General features: G+C 39.1%; 1 protein-coding gene across 1 annotated transcript in view; it reads right to left on the reverse strand.

The window, feature by feature from the left end:
- The window catches only part of Gmds (GDP-mannose 4,6-dehydratase), a 533,421-nt gene that overhangs the window by 86,300 nt on the left and 420,603 nt on the right, over positions 1–26,518 (reverse strand). The window contains exons 8-9 of the mRNA XM_048348513.1: positions 23,760–23,878; positions 2,041–2,137 (exon numbers count right to left, since the gene is read on the reverse strand). Of these exons, the coding sequence (XP_048204470.1) occupies positions 2,041–2,137; positions 23,760–23,878 (216 nt within the window). The remainder of the gene's footprint in view (positions 1–2,040; positions 2,138–23,759; positions 23,879–26,518) is intronic.

The following is a 26,518-nucleotide window of genomic DNA, read 5'->3' on the forward strand; positions in this document are numbered from 1 at the left end:
CTTGGGTTTTTGTTAGCTTCTACAATGATATGACCATTTCTGTTTGTGAGCAAAGAAACAACTTTGCCCCTATTATGTGATCTGCTCAGTGTTCCAAAAGAATGATGACTTTGCCACACCCTATTGGTCCAGAGGAATGAATGGCAACTGCTAGGGCTCCAGACATGGTCAGTGCTGTGTCAGCAGCTGCCTGGCTCACATCCTCCACCCGCCAGGGACAGCACATCCTCTCCTTGACACACCCACTCAACATTAACACCAAGAACAATTGCTCTCTCTGTCAAGTCCCAGCCCCGCCCTGAATCAGGACAATGCTAGGCTGCAGAACTCTACTCTCAAGTACTCCTTACTTCCTTTGCTTTTGATTTCCTTTTGGGACCAGCTTACCAAGTACAGCTTTGTCTTGTTTGAAACAACACATTTTACAGGATGGTTAAGGAGGGCATATTCACCTTTTATGTCTTTTTACTCAGTTTCCCTAATCTCTGTAAGACTGCATAACATACAGGAATTTGGTTCAAAACACAGAAAGGTTTCCTCATCACAGAGGGCCTTTGAGTGGCCCTTTGTGATGAGGATTAGCAACTATCACATATATCACATTGCTTTCTGTTTTCTTGCCATATTTATATTTGATTTTTGAGTTCTTGAATTTTGTGAGAAACATAATATGAAAGAAATAGTGCCAAGCAACACACACTTAAATAAATTTAGAAAAGGAAGATATTACATTTTAACAATATACTGTCAATACTAACAATTTACATGACTTCTTAATTCAGACCCTTCAGTATTTAGAAATTTATCTACTAAGTACCCAATCTTGCTATTGTGTTTTTTTTTTTTTTCAAGTCTCTATCTTCAAGAAATCAGTTTGGACAGAAAACAAAGGGGCATGATCTCCCTGATATATGACTGTTAAGAAAGGGAGACGGAGAGACAGTAGATACCAGGTCTGTGAAACCAAAAACTGCTTGTCAAATAGTATTTCCCACAGGATTGGGGCAGTGACCCAACAGTATGTAACTAAAACCAAACAACTACTCAACATATAAAGGTCAAAAATTGACCTCTCAGTGGAATACAATAGCTCAAAAGCTATGTATGTAAGTTCATATAAGACTACTGTCGACATATTGTCTAATATCGACATTACATTTAAAGCCCTAGGCGAATTTTCTTGGGCTTGGCCACGTGGCCACTGTATATGTTCTTGATACATTGTATATTGTATATATGTCTACCTGACCTAGAGAAGGGAAAGAAAAACAGGGCGTAAGATATCATAAGAAATGTACACACTGCCCTACTAGCAACTGTACCCTTTTTGCACAACACCTTGTCAAAAAAAATTGTGTTCAATTAATAAATAAATTAAATTAAAAAAAGAAATCAGTTTGGTAAAAGAAGAAAGACATGAAAACAAATGATTATAATAGGCCTTGTAGTAGAATTATGTGTATTGCATAAAATATGGATACAAAATTAAGAAAATTTTCAGTAGTATACGACCAAAAAGCCTTAATGGACAAGGTAGTACCTGAGGTCAATCTTAAAAAATGTATGAGAGACCATTTATGGGCTTACCATGTATGAGTGTTTGTGTCTTGGTGTGTATACACACACACACACACACACACACACACACACTCACAGCTGGAAAGGTTGGTGGGTTCCCTAGGTCCCAGAGACTTTGCAGGTCCAGGGAAAGGAGGGCTTTGTGAGTCAAATACCTTGTAAGTATCAGCAATCAGCCCTCAGAATAGATTGCAATGAGATTTGCTCATGCTATGAGTCTCCATTTCTGAAATCACCTATTTCCTTGGGTGTGTTTTACTTTTGTTTTTCTTTATAGTGCAATGGATTTTGTGGTAAGGATGATATCTCAAATTTAATTCACGGTTCTGGTTTGGGAACTGCTTGCTGAAGAATGTCAGAAAAGCCAAAAGAGAGCTTTGAAGGTTGGCAGCAGGCATTCCGTGACAGCATTTTCCCAGCCAGCCAAATGTGGCTATGCCCGGGTGGTGAGAGAGTCCTTACCACTTCAGTTGGTCGATAGTATTTGAGATCCACAGTCACGTGAACTTTGCCGGTCTCTTTACATCTGCCCACCTCATTTTCATTCTTTCCTTCCCACCTGCAAAGAAGATAAACACTTAATCAACTCCTAATTGCTTGGGAGCATTTGGCTCTGCTACAGTCCTCATGAGGCTCCCTGCCTTCTCCCTGCAGGAGGGGATAAGTCATTCTCTGCAGGAGCCCTGGTAGCATGCAGCCTTATTATTAGAACAACAGTGGCTTTCAAAGCCTTGCTAGATCTTTTGTGAAAGGTTAGAGCTTCTTCTTTCTTTCCAAAGAAATCATGATGAATTCAGAACTTTAGATATTTTAGAAATAAACAGACTGGACAAAAAAGAAAGGATTGTATAACTTTCAGGGATTTCAATGATTTTTGTACTTTTTTTTAGAATGCAGTCAATACACTCAATTGTTACAATTAATTAATATTTTCATCCTTTCTTTACTTTTCCTTTTTGGACTTTTACAACTATTTAGTATCAACTCAATGCATGCCAATGGGGATGAGTTCTATACTTCTTTGGCCACTCAGTTCATCCCGACATCTATACAAGTGCCACTGTTCCTAGCTGTGGGCTCCATTAACACATCTCAGATGATTACATCTTCTACAAATGTACAACTAGTCATTTCACTTCCTGCAAAAGGAGGAAGACATGGTTATGTTTCTACCATACCTCCTCTGACTTGGTGTTATTTGAACTTGAGTTTCATTCCCTTATCTCTTCCTGGTTGAAAATAGCAAGAAGTCTTGAAATAAGGATACTGGGTCTAACTGGTGCCCTCTTTTCATGTGGTGGATTATAGAGAATTGGGTTTAACTGGTGCCATCATAGAGGAAAGTAAAGTTCCACCCCACAAATGATGGGTGTGCCTAAATTCCTAAAGGCAGGGGTGGGAACTTGGACAAAAGGGTACAGAACCTGTCTGTTCTTTCCTGTGACCCAGTCCTCTGCCCCTGCCCCTATTTAGGCCTGACCAGCCCATGTGCTAGGATGCCGTGCCTCATGTCTCTTGGCTTTCCTCTGGTCATCATGTGCTCCACTTCAGCTTTCCACTAGAGTTGATCTGCTTTGTTGTTATTGTTTTTTTGCTCTTTCTTTTCTCTCCTGCTCTCTTGGCTCAGTCTTCTAACAGTGTTAAGTAAATTCGAGGGGCTGCAGGTTTGGGGGACAGTTCACCTGCAGTTACAGGCTTTCTAATAAAGACTCCCTATTCAACCTCTCAAAATATGGCTTCTCATAACTGAGTTCCTATACAACAGTCTTTAAGTGTACACTGTACAGAATATGCTCTTAAGTTTCAAGCGCAGCTTCTCACGGAAATAACATATCTATCCACTTCATGCTTTATTTATTATAAATGAACCTCATGGAGACAAGCGTTCACACTTATAAACCCAGGAGTGGAAGAAGAATATTAGTTCTAGGTGCTGTTGAGAGTGAGCATTGAATATTGAAGTAGGTTAGATTTTAAAACAGACTTAAGTTTTGAAGATATAAACTGATTCGAAAACTTTATTTCTGATGAATCATCTGGAAATTCTGTTAAATCAACCCTTCATAGCAGAGGAGAAATATTTCACTGTTGGAATATTAGTTTATTAGTGTACTTAATTTGCCAATGGACTCAAGGAAAATAGGAAAAAATCTCATAAGAGAATTATGGCACAGTATGTTGCACAATATAAGCTGGTTATTTCCTCATAATTATGTTTATTAATTCAAAAGCGTTTTAAGGTAAATTATCAGAGAAGCCACATTTTGAAGGATTGAATCTTGGAGTCTTTATCAGAGTATTAGCAGTCTGTAGGCAGCCAGTTGTTACAAAGGCCTACAGCCCACAAATACTCTTAACACTCACTGTTAGGAAACAGTTCAGAGAGGAAACAAAGAACAAAAACAATACCAACAAACCAATTCAGTTCCAAAGGAGAGCTCAAGTGGGATGCCATGGTGACTGTAGACAAGCCAGGAGACACCTGGGCTGGTTTGACCCTAAATAGGTTCAAGTCAGGGGGCAGGGTCACAGGAAGCTCCTAGTCTCAAGCCCTGGACTGACAGGTTGAGTAACCTATAGGCCAAGTGCTCACCCTGTCTTCAGGGATTCAGAAACACCCATCACCTGGGGGTGGGACTTCCCTTCTTCTAGGAATTCAAGCACACCCACAAAAACAAGCATGAATACAAGATGGCACACCCTATGGCCAACATGGCACTGGCCAGATCTGACTTCCTTACTTCAAAAGGAGGTGATTGGTAATCTACTTATTTGGTTTAACTTCTTTCTTAATGTTCAGTACGTCAGTTTGAGAAGTTAATGTAGGGTGAAGTATTTCAAAGCAAAAGGATAAAAAACAACGTTTAGAAAACTTATCTGGGAACAGTATATAGATTTGTTAGAGTAAATGAATAAAAAGCTTTGAAATGAGATAACCTAAAGTAATGATACCCCTTCATATGGCTAAAGTCCGTTTTTCACTAATATTCATGGAAAGGGAGGATAAATGGTTAAATTCTCATTGTTTAAAAAAATTATCTAATTTTAAACTTTTGGTTAAATGAAATATTTTCCTTGGATACACTTTCAGTAAATGAAAGGATATTTTATATTCATATTTAAACTTCATTTGTGTTTGTATTTTATCCTTCCCAAAGATACACAGTTCAACAGATAACTTAATATAGCCTCTCCAGGGAAGCCAAAGGGTTAACAGAAACAAAATTCAATTCTGTTCTTTTTTTCCATTTGTAGCTAAATGCTAGTCAATACAGATAATGCTGTTTTATGTACACACATTGATTCAATTGTCCTCAGATGTCACAAACATGAGATCTGGTCATTAAAATCTAAAAGTCAATTTAACACACAACTCTGTGCATGTGTGTGCAACAAAAACACACACACACACACACATCCATGGTATTCAAGCTCATAAAGCCTTGGTAAAGAGATTTCTATGTGGGTCAAACAAGAATGAGATCAGCTGGTGGGGGAGAGGAGAGGTTTTAGAATACAAGTTCCCAAACCTGTTCATAAGAAAGCCAGCCAGTAAATATTTTGCATAACAGATCATATACAATTTGTATTAACTGTTCTTTTCTTTGCTTTCTTGTGCTCACCCACCTTATTACCTTTTAGTGTTATACAAACTACCCTTTAAAACAGATAAAAGTCATCTTTATCTCAAGGGCAATTAAACTCAGGTCTTAACTGAGCTTTGGCCATAGTTCAGAGTTGGCTTCTGTAGCTGACCAGGGTAGGGGCATCTCCTCACTGCCAGTGAAAGGAATTTTTGAGTTTACTACTGTTCTCTTTGGTTGCTTCACTAGTAACAAAACATTTGGGATTTGTAATACTACTTCCAATGGGTAAAAGTAAAAAGACGGACATTCCCCATCTCAGTAGTTGATTAAATATAATTTGGTCTGGGTGCCAGTCTGGCATCTTCAGGTCCAAGCTACCAAAAAGTCTTTCTTATTACTGTCTGAACACTGTCTGCCAGGCTTTCATCTTGCAAAAGATTGAGTAAAATAAAATAAATTCTTAGCTTTTAACAAGTGTTAACCAATATTAAATAGAAATATGAAACAAACAGTACAAGAAATGTATACAATGCCTAACATATGAAACTGTAACCTCTCTGTACATCAGTTTTATAATAAAGACTTAAAAAAAAAAGAATAAGAATATCAGGCCTAATAGGGTAAGATGAGGTCCTACTAAAATCTAATTAACTAGGGGTCCCTTTAAGGAACAGCAGAGCTTAAATTGGCTAAGTCAAGTTTGGAACTATCCTGTGTGTGCCTGAGGATGGACAATGCACCCTCATTAGTGCCTGAAATATCATAAAAGCTCTTAGATCTTCTTTTCTTTTCTATTTCCCGAACTTTAAAAGGGTGCACAAGTCTAAGTGTCCAGTACTTAATCACCTCTCATCACTCCCTCATCTTGTCTGTTCCCTCTCTCTAGACTCACTTTTCCTTCACTGCACATGTACATTGAATATTCTGGTTGTACTTACCTGTTCCTTTTTTCAGCCATCCACCCTCTCCCAATCTCATCTCAGCTTCCTGATAGTAAATTGTTAATTGTTCAAAAAATTTACTCCATTGAGTTTCATTCCTGCTTATAGTAGACTTTAGTCTACCACATCTCACACACACACACACACACACACACACACACACACACACACACATATGCTTCTGCATGTATTTACATGAGAGCTTGATTTTTTGGGTCTAAGATACACATATGATAGAAAACATGTGTCCTTGGTCTTTCTGGGCCTGGATTACTTCACTCATCTGAAAAGGGCTAAATAAGAAGAATATATAAGGAGGTCAGAATCCCAAAGAACCAATAACCCAATTAATAAGTGGGCAAAGGAACTATATAGATACTTCTCAGGGGAAGAGTACATATAGAAAATAAATACATGAAGAAACATTGAACATCCCTGGCCATAAAGGAGTAACTCAAAATAACACTGAGATTCCATCTCACTCCAGACTGACCATCATCAAGCCTATGAACAGTAAACAAATGCTGGTGAGGATGTGGAGGAGGGGGTGGCGCTCAAACACACTGTTGGTGAGGATGTAAACTAGGATAACCACTATGAAGATTTCTCAAAATATGAAGTACAGAGCTACCCTATGATCCAGTGGTACCAGTTCTTAGGCATTCTATCTGAAAGACAGAATGTGAGAATACAACAAACCTTGACTGAAACCAAGCCCACAATAGCTAAGCTATGGAAAAAAACCCAGATACCCCACAATAGAAAACAAGGTTTTAGATAGCTACCAGGAAGGATGAAATTATATCATTTTCAGGGAAATCGATGGATTTGGGAAGAATCTATTTTCAAGTAAGGTTGTTTTTGTGAGGATGTGAATATAGAAGATGGTTGCAGAGGCTCAAGTGTGGTAAATAGTAAATGACACAAAACAGCCCTGGAAGATGTATGACTTATGGATAGAGATGGTTGCTTGCACACTTTGGCTCATTCCTCAGGTCCCTCTCAAAAGCAGAATGAATTCATAAGAGCTTAAGGAGCAAGAAAGAGACAAGAGAAGCCAAATTCTTGAAATGGAAGGTAGATGAATGTGTGTTAGCAGCCCTAGTGGGAAACCTAAGAACAAACTTAATTTACACTTTCTGAAATCCCTGTACCCACACATAGTCTAGAACAGGCCGAGGCCTCTGTTCCTCCCTATTACTCATCACTGGCAACTGTCTCACCTCACCTGGGGAAGAGGGTCACTGGCCTAAAGTTCATAGCTCTATAAATAATCGGTTAAGATGCTGAAAACAGAGGGGTGAAGGGCTGGGGGACTGAGTGAGTGTATGCATGCTGTAGGCTGTTTGACTCCATTCAGCTCCGGAGACCAACAAGCAGCAGTATGGATTACTCCTCTTACCTCTTTTCCTTTCTGTTTTTTCATTTAAAAACTAGTAACGATAAAAAAACTTAAGAATATTTGGAACATTATGGGACATGACAATCTACTTTATCAACTGTAAACTTTAGGAAGTCTAACGATAAAGACAAGTATTTCTTAGTGAAAATTCAGTATCATTTCATATGAAATATACTATGTGATAAGATACATTAAATTTAAAGACAATACCAAAAGAAGACAAAATACCATATTAATAATTCTTATATTAATTACATATTGGGAAATATTTTAGAAATGTTGAGTTAAATGAAATCCATTATTGAAATGAAAAAAAAATGGTGTTGGAGAAACTAGATATCCACACGTAGAAAAACTGAAATTAGACCTTTATCTCTCACCCTATGCCAAAATTGATTCAAAATGGATCACAGAACCAAATGTATAACCATAGTGCATTATTCAGCCATAAAGAAGAATGAAATAATGTCATTTGCAGGAAAATGGGTGGAACTGGAAATCAAGCTAAGTGATAAATACTGAGATAAATATAGACTAAGATATTGTATGTTCTCTCTCATATGCAGCATCTAGATCTTAAAAAAAGAATGACATGGGTATAAAATAGGGAAGATGCTTTGGAGTGGGAACTAGTGGAACTGAAAAGGGTGAAGAGAAGTTGGGGTGAATATGATTGAAGTACCTCATACACATGTATGAAAACAGAATAACAAAATCCATTAAGATTGTTCAAACAGGAGGGAAAGAGAGGAAAAGAAAGTGATAAGTGGAGTGAGTTTGATTAAAAATACATTATATGCAGGTAGGTGTTGGTGGCTCACACCTGTGGCTCTAACTTTCCTGAGATTTGTGATTTGAAGCTATCCAGAGTAAGAAAGTCCACAAAACTTGATCTCTAAAAAATAACCAGCAAAGAGTCAGGGAGATGGTGTGTCGCAAGTGGTACAGCAAGCAAGCTGAGTAAAGCACAAGGCCCTGAATTCCAGCCCTAGAACTGTAAACACACACACAAAAATGAACGAATGTTATATGCATATGTTACGTTGCTTTCATTACAACTGTTATAAATAATTTGTACCAGAAGTAGTACTGTGGCTCAAAGTTGTAGTATATTACTAGCCTTGACAAAAGAGTTCAGGGACAGTACCCAGGCTCTGAATTTAAGCCCCAGCATAATTTGTGCTATCAATATACATTAATAAAAACATAGCAACTTGGAGGAAATACAGCAAGCAGGGTAAGAAAATTAAAAAATCCAAACCAAATAATCCCATGTACCATCTGTAATATTCTCATACAATAAAAGAAAGATAGCAAAGAAACAAGAACAGGCTACTGTATAAAAAAAAGGATGTTAGCCAGGCACTAGTGGCTCATGCCTGTAATCCTAACTATTCAGGAGGCTGAGATCTGAGGACGGCAGTTCCAAGCCAGTCTGGGTAGAAATATCCAATCACAATGTGTTATTTAGACACGTGAAAGTAAATAATAAGACAATCAGCTAAGAGAATGTAATAAAGTACAACAGGATATCTAGAACGAGAGAACACAGAAAAGGAGAGCAGAGAAAAATAATTATCTTAAATCAAGGGAATTTACCAGAGAACAGTATGTATTTCTAGATGGAGAGTGTCCAGAGTTTCAAATAATACATGAGGCGGGTTGTGGCATATGGGGTGGGAAGAGGGGCAGAAAAACCTGAGATTATATCAGTTCCTGTAGAATGATAGGAAAGTATGTTGTGAAAAAGGAAATTAATAATGAAGAGGAATCAAGAAGAGTTATAGAGACTTGACAAGTTACTGACCATGACAGACTAACTTCTTCTGAGCAGCCTTTCTGCATGACAGAATGACTTAAAATGGGATTCATCCTGGACCAGCCAGAGCTCTGCCCCAGACATGAGATTTCTATCCCTTGCATTCCCCACTAACTCAGCTTCCTTCAGGTCTCCTGCCACTCTGCCTCTAGACAACTTTGAAGCCATCAACATGTGCTCCAGCACCGATAAGTCTCTCTTGGGCGAGCAGATGAGTTTCAGAGACACCTGGGAAAGCATCTGGCCAACTGTGGAGAGCTTGGCTTCAGAAACTGAGAGGACACAGGGGTTTCTGCTGAGTTCGTGGTCAAGAGGCCACAGGCTGATACCAATGGGGGAGATGTGAGGCTGCAGCAGGCTCTGGGGTGTGGTAGAGAAGTCTGCTAGGTGGCAGTGACAGGAAGTCTTGGGAAGGTGACTTGTACACCTTGCAAGCAAGGAAGAAGGGAAGGAAGAACAGTAGGAGTGCAGGTTGAGTCCCTTGTGGGAAGAAGGTGACACTGCTGAAGGGCAACAGGAAACAGGGTATACCCTGCAAGCGCAGGAGATCATTGCTTAATCAAGATCTTACTCCAATGTTAGAAGACAGCATTCACTTACCAGAGCATCACACAGATGGAAGAGCCTCAGTTACACTAGCTCCTTCCCGTTCTTACCTATTTTATATTAAGATGACACATGTTTTGAAGTAAGAGGCTTGTAGGCAGCGAGAAGCCTAGCAATTAATGTTGCGATTGACAAAATGCAATAAAAAAAGCAAAATTTATAGCTGAATGGGGTGGTGTGTGCTTGTCATCATCAAGGGGCAGAGATTGGAAGGATCTCAATTCCAGGTCAGCCCAGACCTCCCTCTCTTCCCTACCAAAAAACAGCAAAATCCCATCTCAGTAGAAAAGCTGGACACCATGGCATGTACCTGTCATCTAGGCTATAGTGATTTTTAGTGTAAACAGGAAGATTGTAGTCCAACCAGTCAGAAATGACAAAAGAAGATTCAGAACTCAAAGGGCTGGGGTGTGGCTAGAACAGTAGAGTGCCTGCCTTTAAGCACGAAGCTGTGAATTTCAAACCTCATTACCACACATACACCCCACATACACACAGAGAGTAAGATTTACATCTACTCTACTTGTAGAAATTATTTATTAAGATTACACTTGCATTTCTTCTGTGTTTTCTATGTCTGTGGACCTTTGCACATGTTAATTGCAAGTCCTTACAACAGATAGTGTAATCTGTAGTTTACAAATGGGGAAAAAGAAGTTCTAGAGGATGAACGATTTACAGAAGACCATGTGGCAAAGGGGTGCTGAAGCCAGGCTCCAACTGGTATCAGCCTGGGCTCAGGCCAAGCCTGCATTTCACAAGGCTGGAATGAGCTGGTGGGTGTGGCATGTCTAAAGGGTACTGTCTTTCTTTTTAAGATTTATAATTTATTATTGTTATTATTAAGTAGTTATACAAAGAGGTTACATTCTGTAAGTCAGGTTATGAGTACAATGCTTATTGGTCAATGTTACCCTTTCCTTTGTTCTCCATTTTCCCCTCGTCCCTACTCTCGTTATAAAGCTCATGTTTTACATATGTACAGTGAATATAATGACTATACTTGCTCATCCTCCCCCCCTCCCTCCACTCCAGTGACCTCCCCCTTTCTTTACCACCCAAAACATGTTTCCACTTTCTGGAATTCATTTTGATAAACAGGTACTTGTCATTTTTATGGGGAGGCTCCTTCTCAGTAACAGTGTTCAGTTGGTGGTTGGTGTGCGTGTCCCTTGAATTCTTCTTTTTTTAAAAATCAGTGTCACTGAGAAGCTGTTCAACAGAGAAGCTATTTTCAAGTTATCCATTTACATGCTTTACCTCTGAGAAGACCAGACTTGTATGATGACCTCCATGGCAAAGGCTTGTGTAGTGCGGTCTATTTGGGACAGGAGGTGGACTTAAAAGAGAATGAAGTCTCTTTAGTTGTTAAAATGGCAGTTAAAGAATTTTTAGATGCATATCTACCACTAAAACAAACCTCAATGTTTCTGTGTTTTCTTTACATGAGAATTGCTAATTATGTTATGGCTGCTTGGTTTATTTTTATTTATTCAGATGAGTTGTTATAATTGACCCCAAAAGGATGGAGGTAAAGTTTCTCTGCTTTGCAAAAAAGATACAGAGACCTTGTTACACAGCTGAGGAGGACTGGCATCAACAGTTCTGAGCCTTCTGCACATCTCTTCTACCTGTAACATCTATCCTATATTTCTCCATGTCTCCCTCTCACATCTGTGCCATGCAGTCCTAGTTCCAGCTACTATGCAAAACCAGGTGCTGGACCTGGCCTCTCAGGAGCTTGGAGTCTAGTGATTGCCATAATATTGTGAGTAATTGCAGGATACAATTGGGAACTGTCTGGGATGAAGGGAAGTAAGCCAACAACGCTCTGGTTGAGGTAGGGTGTCTGCCGAGGGAAGATATTTAAGCTAAGACTCCAGGGATGTGTAGGAAGTGTTCACAGGAAAGGAATCATAGGAGCAGGTAGTTTTTGGTATGCCTGATGTGGTAAAGCTGGTCCACCCAGCTCACCAGCTTGCCTAGCACCCACATACTGTTCCTTACCTTCTGCCTCTGTGCTTTTCTCATGCCACCCCACCCACCTGTGCTGCTTTCCCTTGTCTCCACTACCATTCAAATGGTTCCTTCCCACTTATCTAGCTTTGTGCTAACATCCCTTCAATCCTTCAATCTCGATCATGGTGCATGCTATCTCTTCCTCTCTCTCTCTCTCTCTCTTCCTTCCCTTCCTTCCTTCCTTCCTTCCTTCCTTCCTTCTTTCCTTCCTTCCTTCCTTCCTTCCTTCCTTCCTTCCTTCCTTCCTTCCTTCCCCTTCCTTCCTTCCTTCCTTCCTTCCTTCCTTCCTTCCTTCCCTCCCTCCCTCCCTCCCTCCCTCCCTCCCTCCCTCCCTCCTTTCCTTCCTTTTTTTCCTTCCCTTATAAAAATATGCTCATGTTAACCACTACCCAATCAGTCTACTCTTATCTTATCAAGGGCAAGGCTTGCAGAGAAAATGAGGTGAACATATGGCAGATTATGGAGCATTTGTATGTGCTGGGTAGCGTGCAGCTGCTCAATGAGGTAGTTATGAAGGAGGTAGTTATTTTCAAGATCTAACAGATCTTTGATTAAAAGAAACCCCTAAAATCGACTTTCTACCCAATTGATCTACATCAACTGCACATGAAACAATGAGGTCTGACTGGGTGCCAAGCAAGCATCACTTCGGGGCTCAAACTGGTTTTTATTTAGTTCAAGATAATAACTGAAAAGCCTGCTATGTCAACATGGATGCACATTATTTTAGGTTGCGAGATCAGTTTTTTGGTAGGTTAAAACATATGTCTTAATAGCTAATATTTACTCAGGAAGAGGCTATTCTCTGTGGGTTTGCTTAAAGTGAGATTTTCTAGTTGTAATGGTAGTCTAAATGAAGGATTTTCTTTAGTGTGACTAAACAGTCACAGTCAGCAAACACTCTGAGAAGGCCTTACAGGAGTGAAGCAGCCGGAGACATAGGACTCAATGTAGACCTTCCATGTCCAGCGCACCTTCTATACATCCTCCAGATGAGGGCTTGGAACTCACAGCCCAGGAGATGTAGTCATGTGGGTATCGGCCAGCACCTAACATTTGCTATCTCAGGAAGGACTGGAGAAATGGGTTTCTTTTTCTTTCTTTCTTTCTTTTCTTCTCTCTCTCTCTCTCTCTCTCTCTCTATTTCTCTCTCTCTTGGTTGATCATGGGGCATGAATTCAGGGCCTTGCAGCTGTCTGAGCTTTGCCGCTCAAGGGTAGCACACTTTGAGCCACGGTGCCACTTCCAGTTTTCTGGTGGTTAACTGGAGATAAGAATCTCAGGGACTTTCCTGTCTAGCCTGGTTTCAAACTGCGATCTTCAGATTTCAGATTCCTGAGTAGCTAGGATTATAGGCGTGAGCCACTGGTGCAGGCCTGGGTGTTTTGTTTTGTTTTTAAATTTCAATGTGTTGCTTGTGTTTTTTTTTTAAAGTACCACAAACTATAGTAATAATATACTCATATGATAACTATATTCTATACAAAATAATTATATATCATATGGACATTATGTACTATAACATATTTCTATGATAACTACTTCCATTGCCCCAAACACCTTACCATAACCCCAGCAGCAGGTGTTCGCTCTCACTTGATTGGCTATTCTTTCAATTTTCTGCCCAAAGTTTAACAAGATGAACAAAACATTAATCAACATTCACCTGTTTGGTTTATTGTACCATCATCTTCGTGGTAGAAGAAAAAAAATGTTTATTTACATTACTTAGTAATATGTTGACAGAAAAGTGAAAAGCAAAACATACTCTGAAAAGAGTATGCACTCTCTTCCTTCTCCAAATAAACAAATAATAAACATATTATAATGCTCTGACACAAGAACAGGTGATACCATAAGGTTGCCTTCCCAATACAAATGATCAACATGAGAATTTCTTCACCTTATATTTGATCAGGATGACATATGGCACTGATCAGCAGCTCTGAATATCTTTGACTAACCCAAACTCAACTTAATGTGTTATTCTCTACTAAATTTAAAGCAAAGTTACTGAATGGAATTAAAGACTTCAAGAGGAAATGGATGGTGATTCTAACATAAAGCAGATGACAATAGGTGAGCCTTTCCAGTCAACATCACCACAGGTGTCTTAAAAGGGAAGAGAAGGGCTGGGGATGTGGCCTAGTGGCAAGAGTGCTTGCCTCGTATACTTGAAGCCCTGGGTTCTGTTCCCCAGCACCACATATACAGAAAATGGCCAGAAGTGGCGCTGTGACTCAAGTGGCAGAGTGCTAGCCTTGAGCAAAAAGAAGCCAGGGACAGTGCTCAGGCCCTGAGTCCAAGGCCCAGGACTGGCAAAAAAAAAAGGGAAGCCCCATTTGTAAGGAAATGGAAGGACTTGGAAAAAATTATACTAAGTGAAGTGAGCCAGACCCAAAGAAACATGGACTCTATGGTCTCCCTTATTGGGAATAATTAGTACAGGTTTAGGCAATTCATAACAGAGCATCACAAGGCCCAATAGCTATACCCTTATGAACACATAAGATGATGCTAAGAGAAATGAACTCCATGTTGTGGAAACAATTGTTATATCACAGTTGTAACTACTTTCAACGTCCTATGTTTATCTGTAGCTTCTATTATTGATGATGTTCTTGTATCACCTTCCTGTGGTTGTACCTACACTATCGCTGTAATCTTATCTGAGTATATTGGAAACAGTGTTTATGGGTATTGGAAGTAGGAAATTCAAAGGGAATACCAAATTTGAGAGACACAGGGTAAAAAAAGAGAAACAACTACAAAAGCAATACTTGCAAAACTGTTTGGTGTAAGTGAACTGAACACCTGGGGGGGGGAAGGGAAAGGGGGGGAGGGAGGGGGTTATGAGGGACAAGGTAACAGTACAAGAAATGTATCCAATGCCTAATGTATGAAACTGTAACTTCTATGCACATCAGTTTTATAATAAAAACTTAAAAAAAAAAAGGGAAGAGAAGCAGATCTTAAAGCAGCTAAAGTGAGCCTGGTGCTGGTGGCTCCCACCTGTAATCCCTGCTTCTCATGAAAGCGGAGATCTGAGGATTGTGGTTTGAAGCCAGCTTGGGCAGAAAAGTTAGTGAGACTCCTATCTCCAAATAACCAGCAAAAAGCCAGACGTGGGGCTACAGCTAAAATGGTAGAGCACTTGCCTTGAGCACAAAAGCTCACTGGCAGAATGCAGGCTCTGAGCTCAAGCCCCAAGGCCAGCAAAGAAAACAAAAACAGCTGAAGTGAGACCCTGCAGGGTAATGGTTTGTGTGTGGGATAGGGAAGAGGCATGTGCAACGACATTGCAAGAAATGCTAGAAACTTAAAAGCTTATAAACTTATAAACCTATCAACTTTCTTTTTTCTTTTTCTTTCTTTTGTTGGTCATAGTCATAGGGCTTTAACTCTGGGCCTGGATGCTGTCCATGAACTCTTAAGGCTAGCTCTCTAACAAGTTGAGCCACAGTGCCACTTCCATCTTTTTTTGTCTTTTTGGTACTGGGGATCGAACCCAGGACACTGCACTCACTAGGCAAGCACTTTGCCACTGAGCTACATCCCGGCCCACCTATCAGCTTTCTTTAAGCACAGGAAACATACCTGGTGAAAATTATGAGGTCAAAAGCTTTCTGTCTTAGTGGTACCACTGATGAAGCTAGAAACACTGGCCCTCTATCTACTGGCTCACCAAATTCTGTTCGTTTTGTCTCCCTGTGTCATTCCTTCCCCTCCCTTCCATTCAGGTCCTTACCACACTCTTACTAGGGCAGCTTCCACAGGCCTCTGGGAAGGAAGCATGGTGGCTTCCCTATAGCAGTCACCACCATGCTAGAGTGAATCATTCTAAGCATGAAACCCAGGGAAATTACAGTGACTATGAGCAATCTGGGAAGGACTCTCTGGACAAGCTGGCTTTGGGGAATATCCATATGTGCTCAATTAGGTATTTACAGAGTTCCTATTGCAGGCAGCTGTTGGGAGCACTGAGACTACCCTGGGAATGAGATGGATGACCATCTTGTCTGAATTGCTTACAGCTGCAAACCCTAAAGCGTGTGTGTGTGTGTGTGTGTGTGTGTGTGTGTGTGTGTGTGTGTGTGTGTGTTGCTTAAGAATCTCAGGAGTGGGTGCTATGGTTTGAGGGAGTGGCAGAGTTTAAGTAACAGAGTTTAAGACCCAAACTGTATGTAGTGACAATTACTCCCTGAAAAATCCTTTGCTTTATTATACCAGAAATTGGGCTTTCAAAAACTCAAAAGCCAAGTATTGCCTTCTTTCTTCAGCGCTGGGGGAGTGGGGTGGTTGGGGACTGTTTTCCCTGTAAATATGCCACCTCCAAGTTTTTTGAAAACACAAGAGCAGGAAGGGTAAAACATGAAAGTAAAGAAGTGCCTCTTTTGTTTTTGAGGTGCTAAGCATTGAACCTGTGGCTTCTTCTTGTCATGTTACATGAGTGTCTATTGTTGAGCTCCACCTCTAGCCCTGGAGATGCTTCTGGAATCAGAAAATAAATGCTTAACTCTGATCCTTTCTCTATTATTCCCTTGCTTAAGTGGCCTGAGTATGGTAGCTGAACCTTGCTCTGCCTTAGTTTCCTCCTCAGTGAAACAGTGCCCTAGCCCTGGAATTAAGCTGTACTAGCATATAGCTCCTACAGTACCTTCATGAGCATATGCTGTTTCTGTCTGCCTCCCATCATATCACATTGTTATTCTTTCATTACAGCTCTCTGCTACTGGAGAGGTCCTTGTTCCCTCCCATTCAAACTGCAGGCTCACAGTGGAGTAGTCCACCAGAGATTTCCCTCTCCTGACCCAGGACCAAGCCAGATCCAGCTCCACAATTAACTACATATAGAGATGATAATGAGGTCCTAATGTGTTTTTGCATTCTCACCCAGTTGCTTTATATTCATATGTATAAATCCCTACCTTTACTATGCTTCTTTTACAGCTAGAAGAACAGAGACAGAGGGAAGATAAATAACTGCCGGAAGTCACAGAGCTGAGAGTCCAGCAGAGGGCTATGGTACTCAGTACTGTTTTTAACAACACTATTGCACCACTTAATATACAGAAAGAGATCAATGCCATTGGAATGGGACTAACCAAGTCATAAAATAAAGATATGCAGAACCGCGATGTAGTGAGGGCCGACCATGTAACACGGCTACTCCGCAGACTTTTCATCTATGGCAGGGGTCTCTGGAACCTAACTCTCATGACAGGTGAGGGATCATTGTATACACTGCCAGCTTTTTGGTGCTCAGTCTCATAACCTTTTCTGTCTGGGTTAGCTTCAAACCTTGATTCTCAGATCTCAGCCTCTTGAGTGGCTAGGATTACAGGAGGGAGCCAGGGTAACTGGCTAAAGAGCATCTTTTAATAGACTACTCAAAGCCACTGTGTTTGTAACATTTGAGAATGGAGGCTACTTTCCCTGCTGTGGAGAAAGCAGTCTAGCTCAGAAGACATGCCTCAGGAAAGGTGAAGTCAGATATAATGAATACCTGGTGCTTGATTCTGAATGGCAAATGGCCATTCCCACAGAATGCTGGTGCTTATGCAGGATTTTAATATAAATAAAAAAAGGAACTAAGGGCAAGGACTGTAACTTGGTGGTAGAGCATACTTAAACTCAGCAGGGCCCTAAGTTCAACCCCTAGAAGCAAAAAGTAAAAAAGTAGAATGAAAAAAATTAAGTCTGCTTTATTTCTAAATCAACTAGAAATAGCATCTGGTTTGGAAAAGAAAATGGCAAATCATAAACTATAAACCATAAACATTTAGCCCTAAGGACTACAGGACAAAAGATATCATGTGACTGCATTCAGGGCACTGTCTCCATGATGGGAGAATGGCAAAGTTTCATGTACTTTTCAAAAAAAACGTGTTATTGGAAGACTGATTTGTAAGATTACCTTAACTCTTAAAAATGTGTTTAAGGTGACTTGTTACTACAAAAGCATATATACTTACTATAGAATTATAGGGAGAGAAAATTGTTGGGTCAAAAACTAAAAGTCATCCAAAGTGCTTCCATATAGGAACTGTTATTATTGAGTTTTGATACATTTTCCTCTAATCATTGGAGGCAATATTTAAATCATATAACAAATCTAAACTTGTATTCCATTGAATGTTGTCATAGCCATATTTCATGACACTTATATTACTTATAGCAGTATTGTAAGTAGTTATAGTGAGCTGATAATTTCCTTGGTGATGGCCACATTGTAAGTTCCTTACTTTCTGTTGATAAAAATTAGATTAAGCCAGGTACTGGTGGCTCACATATTTAATACTACTCAGGAGGCTGAGATATAAGAATTGTGAATATAGGGACTGCCAGCCCCAGGCAGGAAAGTCCATGAGACTCTCATCTCCAATTAACCACCAGAAAGCTGGAAGTGGAGCTGTGGCTCAAGTGGTGGAGCATTTGCTCTGAGAGAAAAAGCTGATGGACAGCAAGCACCCAGGTCTGAGTTCAAGCACCAGAACTGACCAAGAAGAACAAAAGTAGATTATATAATTTTAACTAATGAAAATATATGCACATGGACTCATGTAAACAGTCCCACCTGCTCAAACATTCCCATACACCTATCCCAGTCATTTGCTACACTTAAACATGCATCCCTCAAATGAATCTTTCTTCCTCTTCTTCCTCCTCCTCCTCCTCCTCCCCCTCCTCCTCTTCTTCCTCCACCTATGCTTTTTGCATAGTATTACATATGTGAATAATTATATCCCACTTACTTGAGATGGAGTCTTGCTAAATTAACTTTTTGCCCTAGATGGCAAAAATCAATCATCTGCTTCCCAAGTACCTTGGGTTACAGCCATTAGCCACCATGCTGGGCCTTCTCAGGCTAATCTTGTTGACATCTTTTGGTATATTAGATAGCCAAACATCCAAACATGCTCAGGAACCCTGACTGGCATCCTAGCACTCCAATTAGCCTTTCTTAGAATATCATTTACACAGAATTACATAGTATGTACTCTGGCTGCCTTCACTAGGCATAATTAAGATTTCATGAGTTGCAAGTATTGGTAGTTTCTGCCCTTATTGTTACTACCCTTTTTATTATATGAATGCTGGTTTTCTATGTAGCTATTTCATTGTATGTATATTTATTATCAAGATATTAGTTGAAAAGACATTGTGAAAGGTGATAGTTTATTAGAAATAAAGCTGCTATGCATATTCATGTATATATAGGTCTGTATGTCGACACATTTTCACTTTTCTTTGGTATATGACTAACATTTCTGGTTACATGCTAAAAATAGATTAGACATAAGATAGCCAAACTATTTTTCAAGATGGTTGTGCCACTGACTTCATCATTAAAATAGGAGAATTCTACTTGTTCCACATCTTCCTCAATGACAGCACTGTTGATTTTTAAAAAAAAATTAGCCATTCTAATGATATCATTATGGTATCATTTTGTGGTTTAAATGTGTCTTTTGTAGGTAATATGTTGAGCATTTTTTCATGCACTTAAGGTCCATTTGCATATTCTTTTGTATGAGTACTTGTTTTTTTTTAAAATCCCCTTTTTATTGTCATAATGATGTACAGAGGGTTAGTTACATACTTAAGGTTCTTGGGATAACAAGTATGACAAAAAAAATCCCCATTTTAAAAGAGTTGTTCTTTTACTGTTGAATTACCAGAATTCCTTTACATTCCAGATATAACTGCTTTGTTACATATATATGGAAAAATAGTTTTCATTTGATTTTACTTATTTTTTGGGGTAGTCCTGACATTTGAACTCAGGGTCTCACTTTGCTAGGCAAGGTTTTACCACTTGATTCAGATCCTCAATCCTTTTTGTAGTTATTTTTCAGGTAGTTTTTGCTTAGGCTGGCTAGGCTTGATGATCCTCCTATCTACATCTCCCAAGTAGCTGGGATTATAGGCACATGCCACCAAGCATAGACACAGCTTGACATAGTTATCTTTCATTTGAGAAATGAGGTAGACCATTCATATTTTCCCACATATTTGCTATTTTTCTTGCTTTTTGTTCTTTTACATAGATCCAAAGTATGAACTAGTACCTTTTTATCTGTGCTAGAATATTTGCTAACAAAGAATCATCTCAGACTTTGTCTGCAAAGTTTTAGATTCTTATCTGTTGTTATGATCTAGAATGTCTCCCAAAGGCTCACGTGTTGAAAACTTAGTCCCCAATGAAGCAATGTTTAAGGTGAGTGGATCAGGAAGATCCTGACCATCAGTGAATTAGTGCATTCATCAATTCATAGCTGGATGGAGTGAATGGGTATTGATGGATTAATAGCTGAATGAGGTAATGGAATCTGCAGGAAGTGGCACCTAGTTTGAACCTAGTTTGAAGAGGTAGTGGTGTTTTCTTGAAGGGTGTATCTTGTAAAATCAATCTGTCCCTCTTTCTCTGCTTCCTGACTACCATAAGTTGAGCACCTTTTCATCACTACTTCCTGCAATGATGTTTATATGATGTCAACTCAGGCCTAAAGCAATAGGGCCAAGAGTTCATAATATATCTAGAAAACTAAAAGCCAAACAATCGGTTCTCCTTTTTTCCTCAGGTATTCTATCATACTGTTAGAAAGATAACACATCAATTTAAAAAGACTCTTCCCCCCTAGAGATACAATTCTAGGTTGCTAATTTCTATAAGTAGTTTGCAGATACCAATGATTGCCTTTTGCCTTGCATATTTGTTGACTTTTAAAAATATTTGTTACTCTATAGATAATTAGATTTCTTCTCTAGCTGCTCTTAAAAATTCTCATTTGCATTTATTTTCAGTATTTTGATTATTAAGTGTGGTGGTATGGCTTCCTTTTGTGTTTAGTCTGCCTAAGGTTTATTATGCCTCCAAGTCATTGTTTTCATCCGATTTGGGAAACAGTCATCAATCCACTTTTTTCTGTGACCTGTCCTCCTTTTCTTCTGGGACTCCAATGCCAGGTTGCCTAATAACTGTCCTACAGGTTGTGAAAACTGTTCTTTATATTCACTATTAGTATTTTTCTCCTGTGCCTCATCTTGGATCATTTCTATCATTAATAATGTTCATTAGTTTTAATATCTAATCTGCTTAATGCCAACAATACATTTAAAAAATTTCATATGCTAGTTTTTTTCTTCATTAGAAGTTTCATCTGGTTTCTCTTTCCTTTTCTTTTATGCCAGTGCTGGGGCTTGAACTCAGGACCTTTAATTTGCTCTTGCTTGACTGTTTTGCTTATGGCTGGTGCTCACCACTTGAGCCATGCCTCCACTTTTAGACTTTTGCTGGTTAATTGGAGACAAGAGTCTCCATTTGTCTGCCTCAGCTGGCTTTGAACCACAATCCTCAGTTCTCAGCGTCCTGAATATCAATGATTATAGTCATGAGGCATCATCACCTGGCCCATCCCTCCCTCTCTTCCTCTCTCCCTCTGTCTTCCTCCCTCCCTCCCTCCTGCCCTTCCTTCCTTGCTCTGGTCCTGGAGCTTGAACTTAAGAATACGGGTGCTGTCTCTGACCTTTTTTTGCTCAAGGCTAGTACTATATCACTTGAACCACACCTCTACTTTCAGCTATTTTGGGTAGCTAATTGAAAATAAGAGTCTCACAGATTTTCCTGTCCAGGCTAACTTTGAATCACCATCTTCAGATCTCAGCATTCTGAGTAGCCAGGGTTATAGGCATGAGCCATGGGTGGTTGGTTCCTTACTTCATTTCCTGAAATTATATTTTCTTGGCTGGGGTTTTGCTCAAGGCATATAAGTGCCTGTCTAGCAAGCATGAGGCACTGAGTTCAAACCCCAGTATCACATAAAAAAAGTGCTCTTGAATGTGTTTATGTCTTTGTTAAAATAACTGAACACAGCTATAATATTTGATTTGGAATCATTTTGTGTTCATATCAGTGTCTTTATTTTTCATCAGTCTGTCTTTACTACTTGATTTTTATCATGGTTAAAGGCCATGATTTCCTGCTTCTTGACAAGCCTACTACTTTTTGACTGAAAGCTGAATATAATGAATTCTATGTGTTGAGATTTTACTACCTTCCTTTGAAGAACGATGGGCTTTGTAATAGCAGGAAGCTAAGTTATTTGTGTTCAGTTAGATCCTTTTGAGGCATGTATTTATATGTTGTTACTTTGAGACAAGAGTGAGTAGCTTTTACTGTAGGGGTTATCTCATTAATAAAGCTCTCTGGAACCTGTACTGCCCTCAGAGTAATCTACAGATTTCTCCATGGTGGTTGGCTGAAGTCTGCGAGACTTCCAGTCCTGGATAAGCTTTAAGAAACATTCATCTCCCAGATGATTCTTTTTCTCAGGTTGTGGAGTCTTGTACATATGTATACCTTATGATTAAGTAGAGACTCAAGAAGACCTCTATGAAAATCTTTGGAGCTCCTTTCTTTGTAAATCCTATCTTTCTAGAATTACTCCTAAAGTCTGGTTGTATTAGATTTGTTAACTTCTGATCTCTGCCTCTCAATGTAACATGACAGTTGTATCTGCCTGGGATTCATCTTCTTGCTCCACAGTCCCAAAAAAGAAAGCCAGGAGATTTCAGAGCCCAACTCATTTATTTCTCTATTAGGGATCATAGTCCTGTACCACCTGTTGCCCAATGCCTAAAACAATTGCTCCATATATATTTTTTTCAAGTTCCCCAGTTCTTTCTTTCAAAAAATAAGATAAAAGATTAATGACCCTAAAACTCACTAACCCCGCTGCACAAAAAGACACAAAAGAACTGAAAGAAGCAACATTATTCACAAGAGCCCAACATAACCCAAGTACCCATGAAGTCATGAATGCATTGAGAAAAGGTGGTATATACACCCCATGTTTTGTTTGTTTTCAAAACAAGATCTCCCTATGTAGACCAAATTGGCTGAAAACTTGTGACCTCCCTGATCCCAGCCTCCAGGGCTAGGATTACATAATGTATCCCACCATGGCTGGGGGAAAGGCAAGGAGAAATAATTGATAATGGTGTTTCAACAATGTGAATATGATAAAGGTCACCAAGTTACATGCTATGGAATAAGATGGCAAAATTGAAAATAAAATTCTACCCATAATGATTTCCCAAACATGCTCCAAGTATTCCAGAACAAATCTGACTTTAAAACTTGTGTAATGTACCAAGTATTTGTAGTGCTTGACTTTAAACTGGATCAGCTTGATATAAAAGATAGCATCAGCCAAACTGGCAAATCTCAGATGAGAACAGAGAATGGCAAATTAGCTTTTACCACTGAATTTCTTGAGTGTGATGGTTGTACTGTGTTTATGTAGTAGAATGTCAATGTAGATAGATATACACACACAAGCTCAGAATGATGTGGCACCAGGTCACAATTTACTTTCAATGGTTCATAGAAAAGAATGTAATGAACTTGGAACTTTTATGTACATTTTTTATGGTTTCCAATTTGAAAAATATAAAATGAAAGCAGTAAGGATGGCTGGGTAGTTTTTTTGACACTGGTCTAAAAAGAGTAAAAGCAGTCACACTAACAACACAGGTAGTATATTATGTGATAAAAAAATTTAACACCAAAAAATAGAAAAATTAAATAAAATATTAAGAAATATATATAAATTTTGAAAGCTTGGATTTAAACGCTCAGAGATATCTGACATATGGTGTATGTTGGCTTCATGCATGGAAACATGCATTGCTTTACAGAATAGTAAGAGGGGAAGATAAGAGACAAGGTAGAACAGCAGGCATACAAGCACAATCATTAGCAAACACTTGGTGAACGACAGCCAACAATAACGGATACTTACACAATGGTTTTTCCAATGTGCATAAATGATTTCTCAACAAATTCACGGACACTATGGACTTCTCCAGTAGCTATAACAAAGTCCTCTGGCTCATCATTCTGCAACATCAGCCACATAGCCTAGAGAGAAAGAGAGGCAAAGCTACATGAACATCATGTTCAATGGTCACCTTGGGAATACCATGTTATCAAATGTGCATAATTGGATGTGGACATGTACAGCTAGCAAATGACTGTAAATTTATTAGGTTATTCTAGCCATTACAGTGGTAGCTCTCACAATTCAATGTTCATCAGAAACATCTTGACATGGATGCTTCAGTTCTCACAGAGCCATGTTTTCAATAGGAATCTTTAGTTTCAGCATTGTAGAAGGTTCTCATGAGCAGGTCCTTGGACTGAAATTTATATGAACTAGCTGTGCAACTGTGATTTGTGGTGAATATTCTTTCTATATGTTTATGAACAAATAGTTATAAAAGCATTGTATAACTGTCTTACATGCCATGGATGGCAGAGGAGGAAAAAACATTTGAACACAGACTAACTGGATCATTACAGTTCTTAAAAGTCGAGGAGGGAAGGTGGGAGAAAAATAAGGGAGGAGGCAACAAGTTTGACAGGAAATATACTCGTTACATTATGTATGTAACTGTAACCCCTCTGTACATCACCTTGACAATAAAATTAAATTTAAAAAATTGAACCTCATTTCTTAACAAAGAAGTTGAAAATTTACCAATCAAAAAGCACAAGAATCATTAATCAAGAAACAAACACATAAAGAGTGCTACTACTTAAAAAAGTTTTTTGAAGCACACTGAAGGGCTTCATAAGGTAGCACTTAAAGGTTAAGTATTCAAGTTTCATGCTGTTGTAAAAATAGATATATTACCGAGAGGTACCCCTTCAACTAAGACTGCAAAATGCAGCAGTATGCTTGGACATAGCTCTACTTGGTTAGAAAAGATCTTTATAAACCAATAGCATACAGGCCTATGCTTTCTATAGCTTGGTATTGTATAATAATGTTAGTTTTTTTCTAAAAGATAGAAGATGAAGATATTTTAAAATGGTGTTGGACTGGCACTATTGGCCCATGCCTATAATCCTAGTTTCTTAGGAAACTGGTATCTGAGGATTGATGTTCCAAGCCAGCCCAGGTAGACATATCTGAGAAACGCTTATTTCCAAGGCTCAAGTGGTAGAGCTTCAGCCTCGAGTGAAAAAGCTAAGCAATTAAGTCCTAGTTCTCACAAAACAATAATAACAACAACAAACAATAAATGTAGCTGGTGTCTGACAGGAATATATCTTTTTAAGATGATGTGAGCCAGAGTTTGGGTGCAGCTTGGTGATAGAACATGTATATAAGATGCTCTGGGTCAGTATGCAGCCCCAAAAAGAAGGACAAGCAAAATATTTTTTTCCCTTTCACTCCCAACCATTTCTCAGAATGAAGTAGGTAAAAAGAAAATGCATTTCATTCTCACACTCTCCTCGTTGTTATACTCACATTCTTACATTTATATTCGTAACATTTATACTCATAACATTTGTACTCATATTCTAACGTTTAGTGAAACTTTTTTTTTCTTCAAATTTTTATTATCAAACTGATGTACAGAGAGGTTAGTTTCATACGTTAGGCATTGGATACATTTCTTGTACTGTTTGTTACCTTGTCCCTCATATCCCCCTCCCTCCTCCCTCTTTCCCTCCCCCCCCGCCCACGGAGGTGTTCAGTTCACTTACACCAAACCATTTTGCAAGCATTGCTTTTGTAGTTGTTTGTCTTTTTTTACCCTGTGTCTCTCAAATTTGGTAATCCCTTTCAATTTTCTACTTCCAATACCAGTATACACGGTTTCCAATATACTCAGATAAGATTACAGAGATAGTGTAGGTACAACCACAGGAAGGTGATACAAGAACATCATCAATAATAGAAGCTACAGATACACATAGGACATTGAAAATAGTTACAACTGTGATATAACAATTGTTTCCATAACATGGAGTTCATTTCACTTAGCAACATCTTATGTGTTCATAAGGGTATAGCTATTGGGCCTTGTGATGCTCTGCTATGACTTGTCTAAACCTGTACTAATTATTCCCAATAAGGGAGACCATAGAGTCCATGTTTCTTTGGGTTTGGCTCACTTCACTTAGTATAATTTTTTCCAAGTCCTTCCATTTCCTTACAAATGGGACAATGTCATTCTTTCTGATAGAGGCATAAAATTCCATTGTGTATATGTACCACATTTTCCTGATCCATTCGTCTACTGATGGGCATCTGGGCTGGTTCCAGATTCTCGCTATGACAAATTGTGCTGTGATAAACATTGTTGTGCTGGTGGCATTACTGTGATTTTGTTTGTGTTCTTTTGGGTAGATACCCAAAAGTGGGGCTGCTGGGTCATAGGGGAGTTCTTATATTTAGCCTTCTGAGGAATCTCCATACTGCTTGCCAGAGTGGCTGAACCAGTTTACAATCCCACCAACAATGAAGTAGGGTTCCCTTTTGGCCACATCCCCTCCAACAATTGTTATTGTTAGTTTTCTTGATATATGACATTCTTATTGGGGTGAGATGGAATCTCAATGTTGTTTTGATTTGCATTTCCTTTATTGCCAGTGATGCAGAGCATTTTTTCATATGTCTCTTGGCCATTTTCATTTCATCATCAGAAAAGTCTCTTTGTAAGTCTTTTGGTTGGTGTCTCCCTTACTACTCCTAGAGGAGTTGATATC

This window comes from Perognathus longimembris, chromosome 6, assembly GCF_023159225.1.
Source record: "Perognathus longimembris pacificus isolate PPM17 chromosome 6, ASM2315922v1, whole genome shotgun sequence".
In the NCBI taxonomy this organism is placed as follows: domain Eukaryota; kingdom Metazoa; phylum Chordata; class Mammalia; order Rodentia; family Heteromyidae; genus Perognathus; species Perognathus longimembris.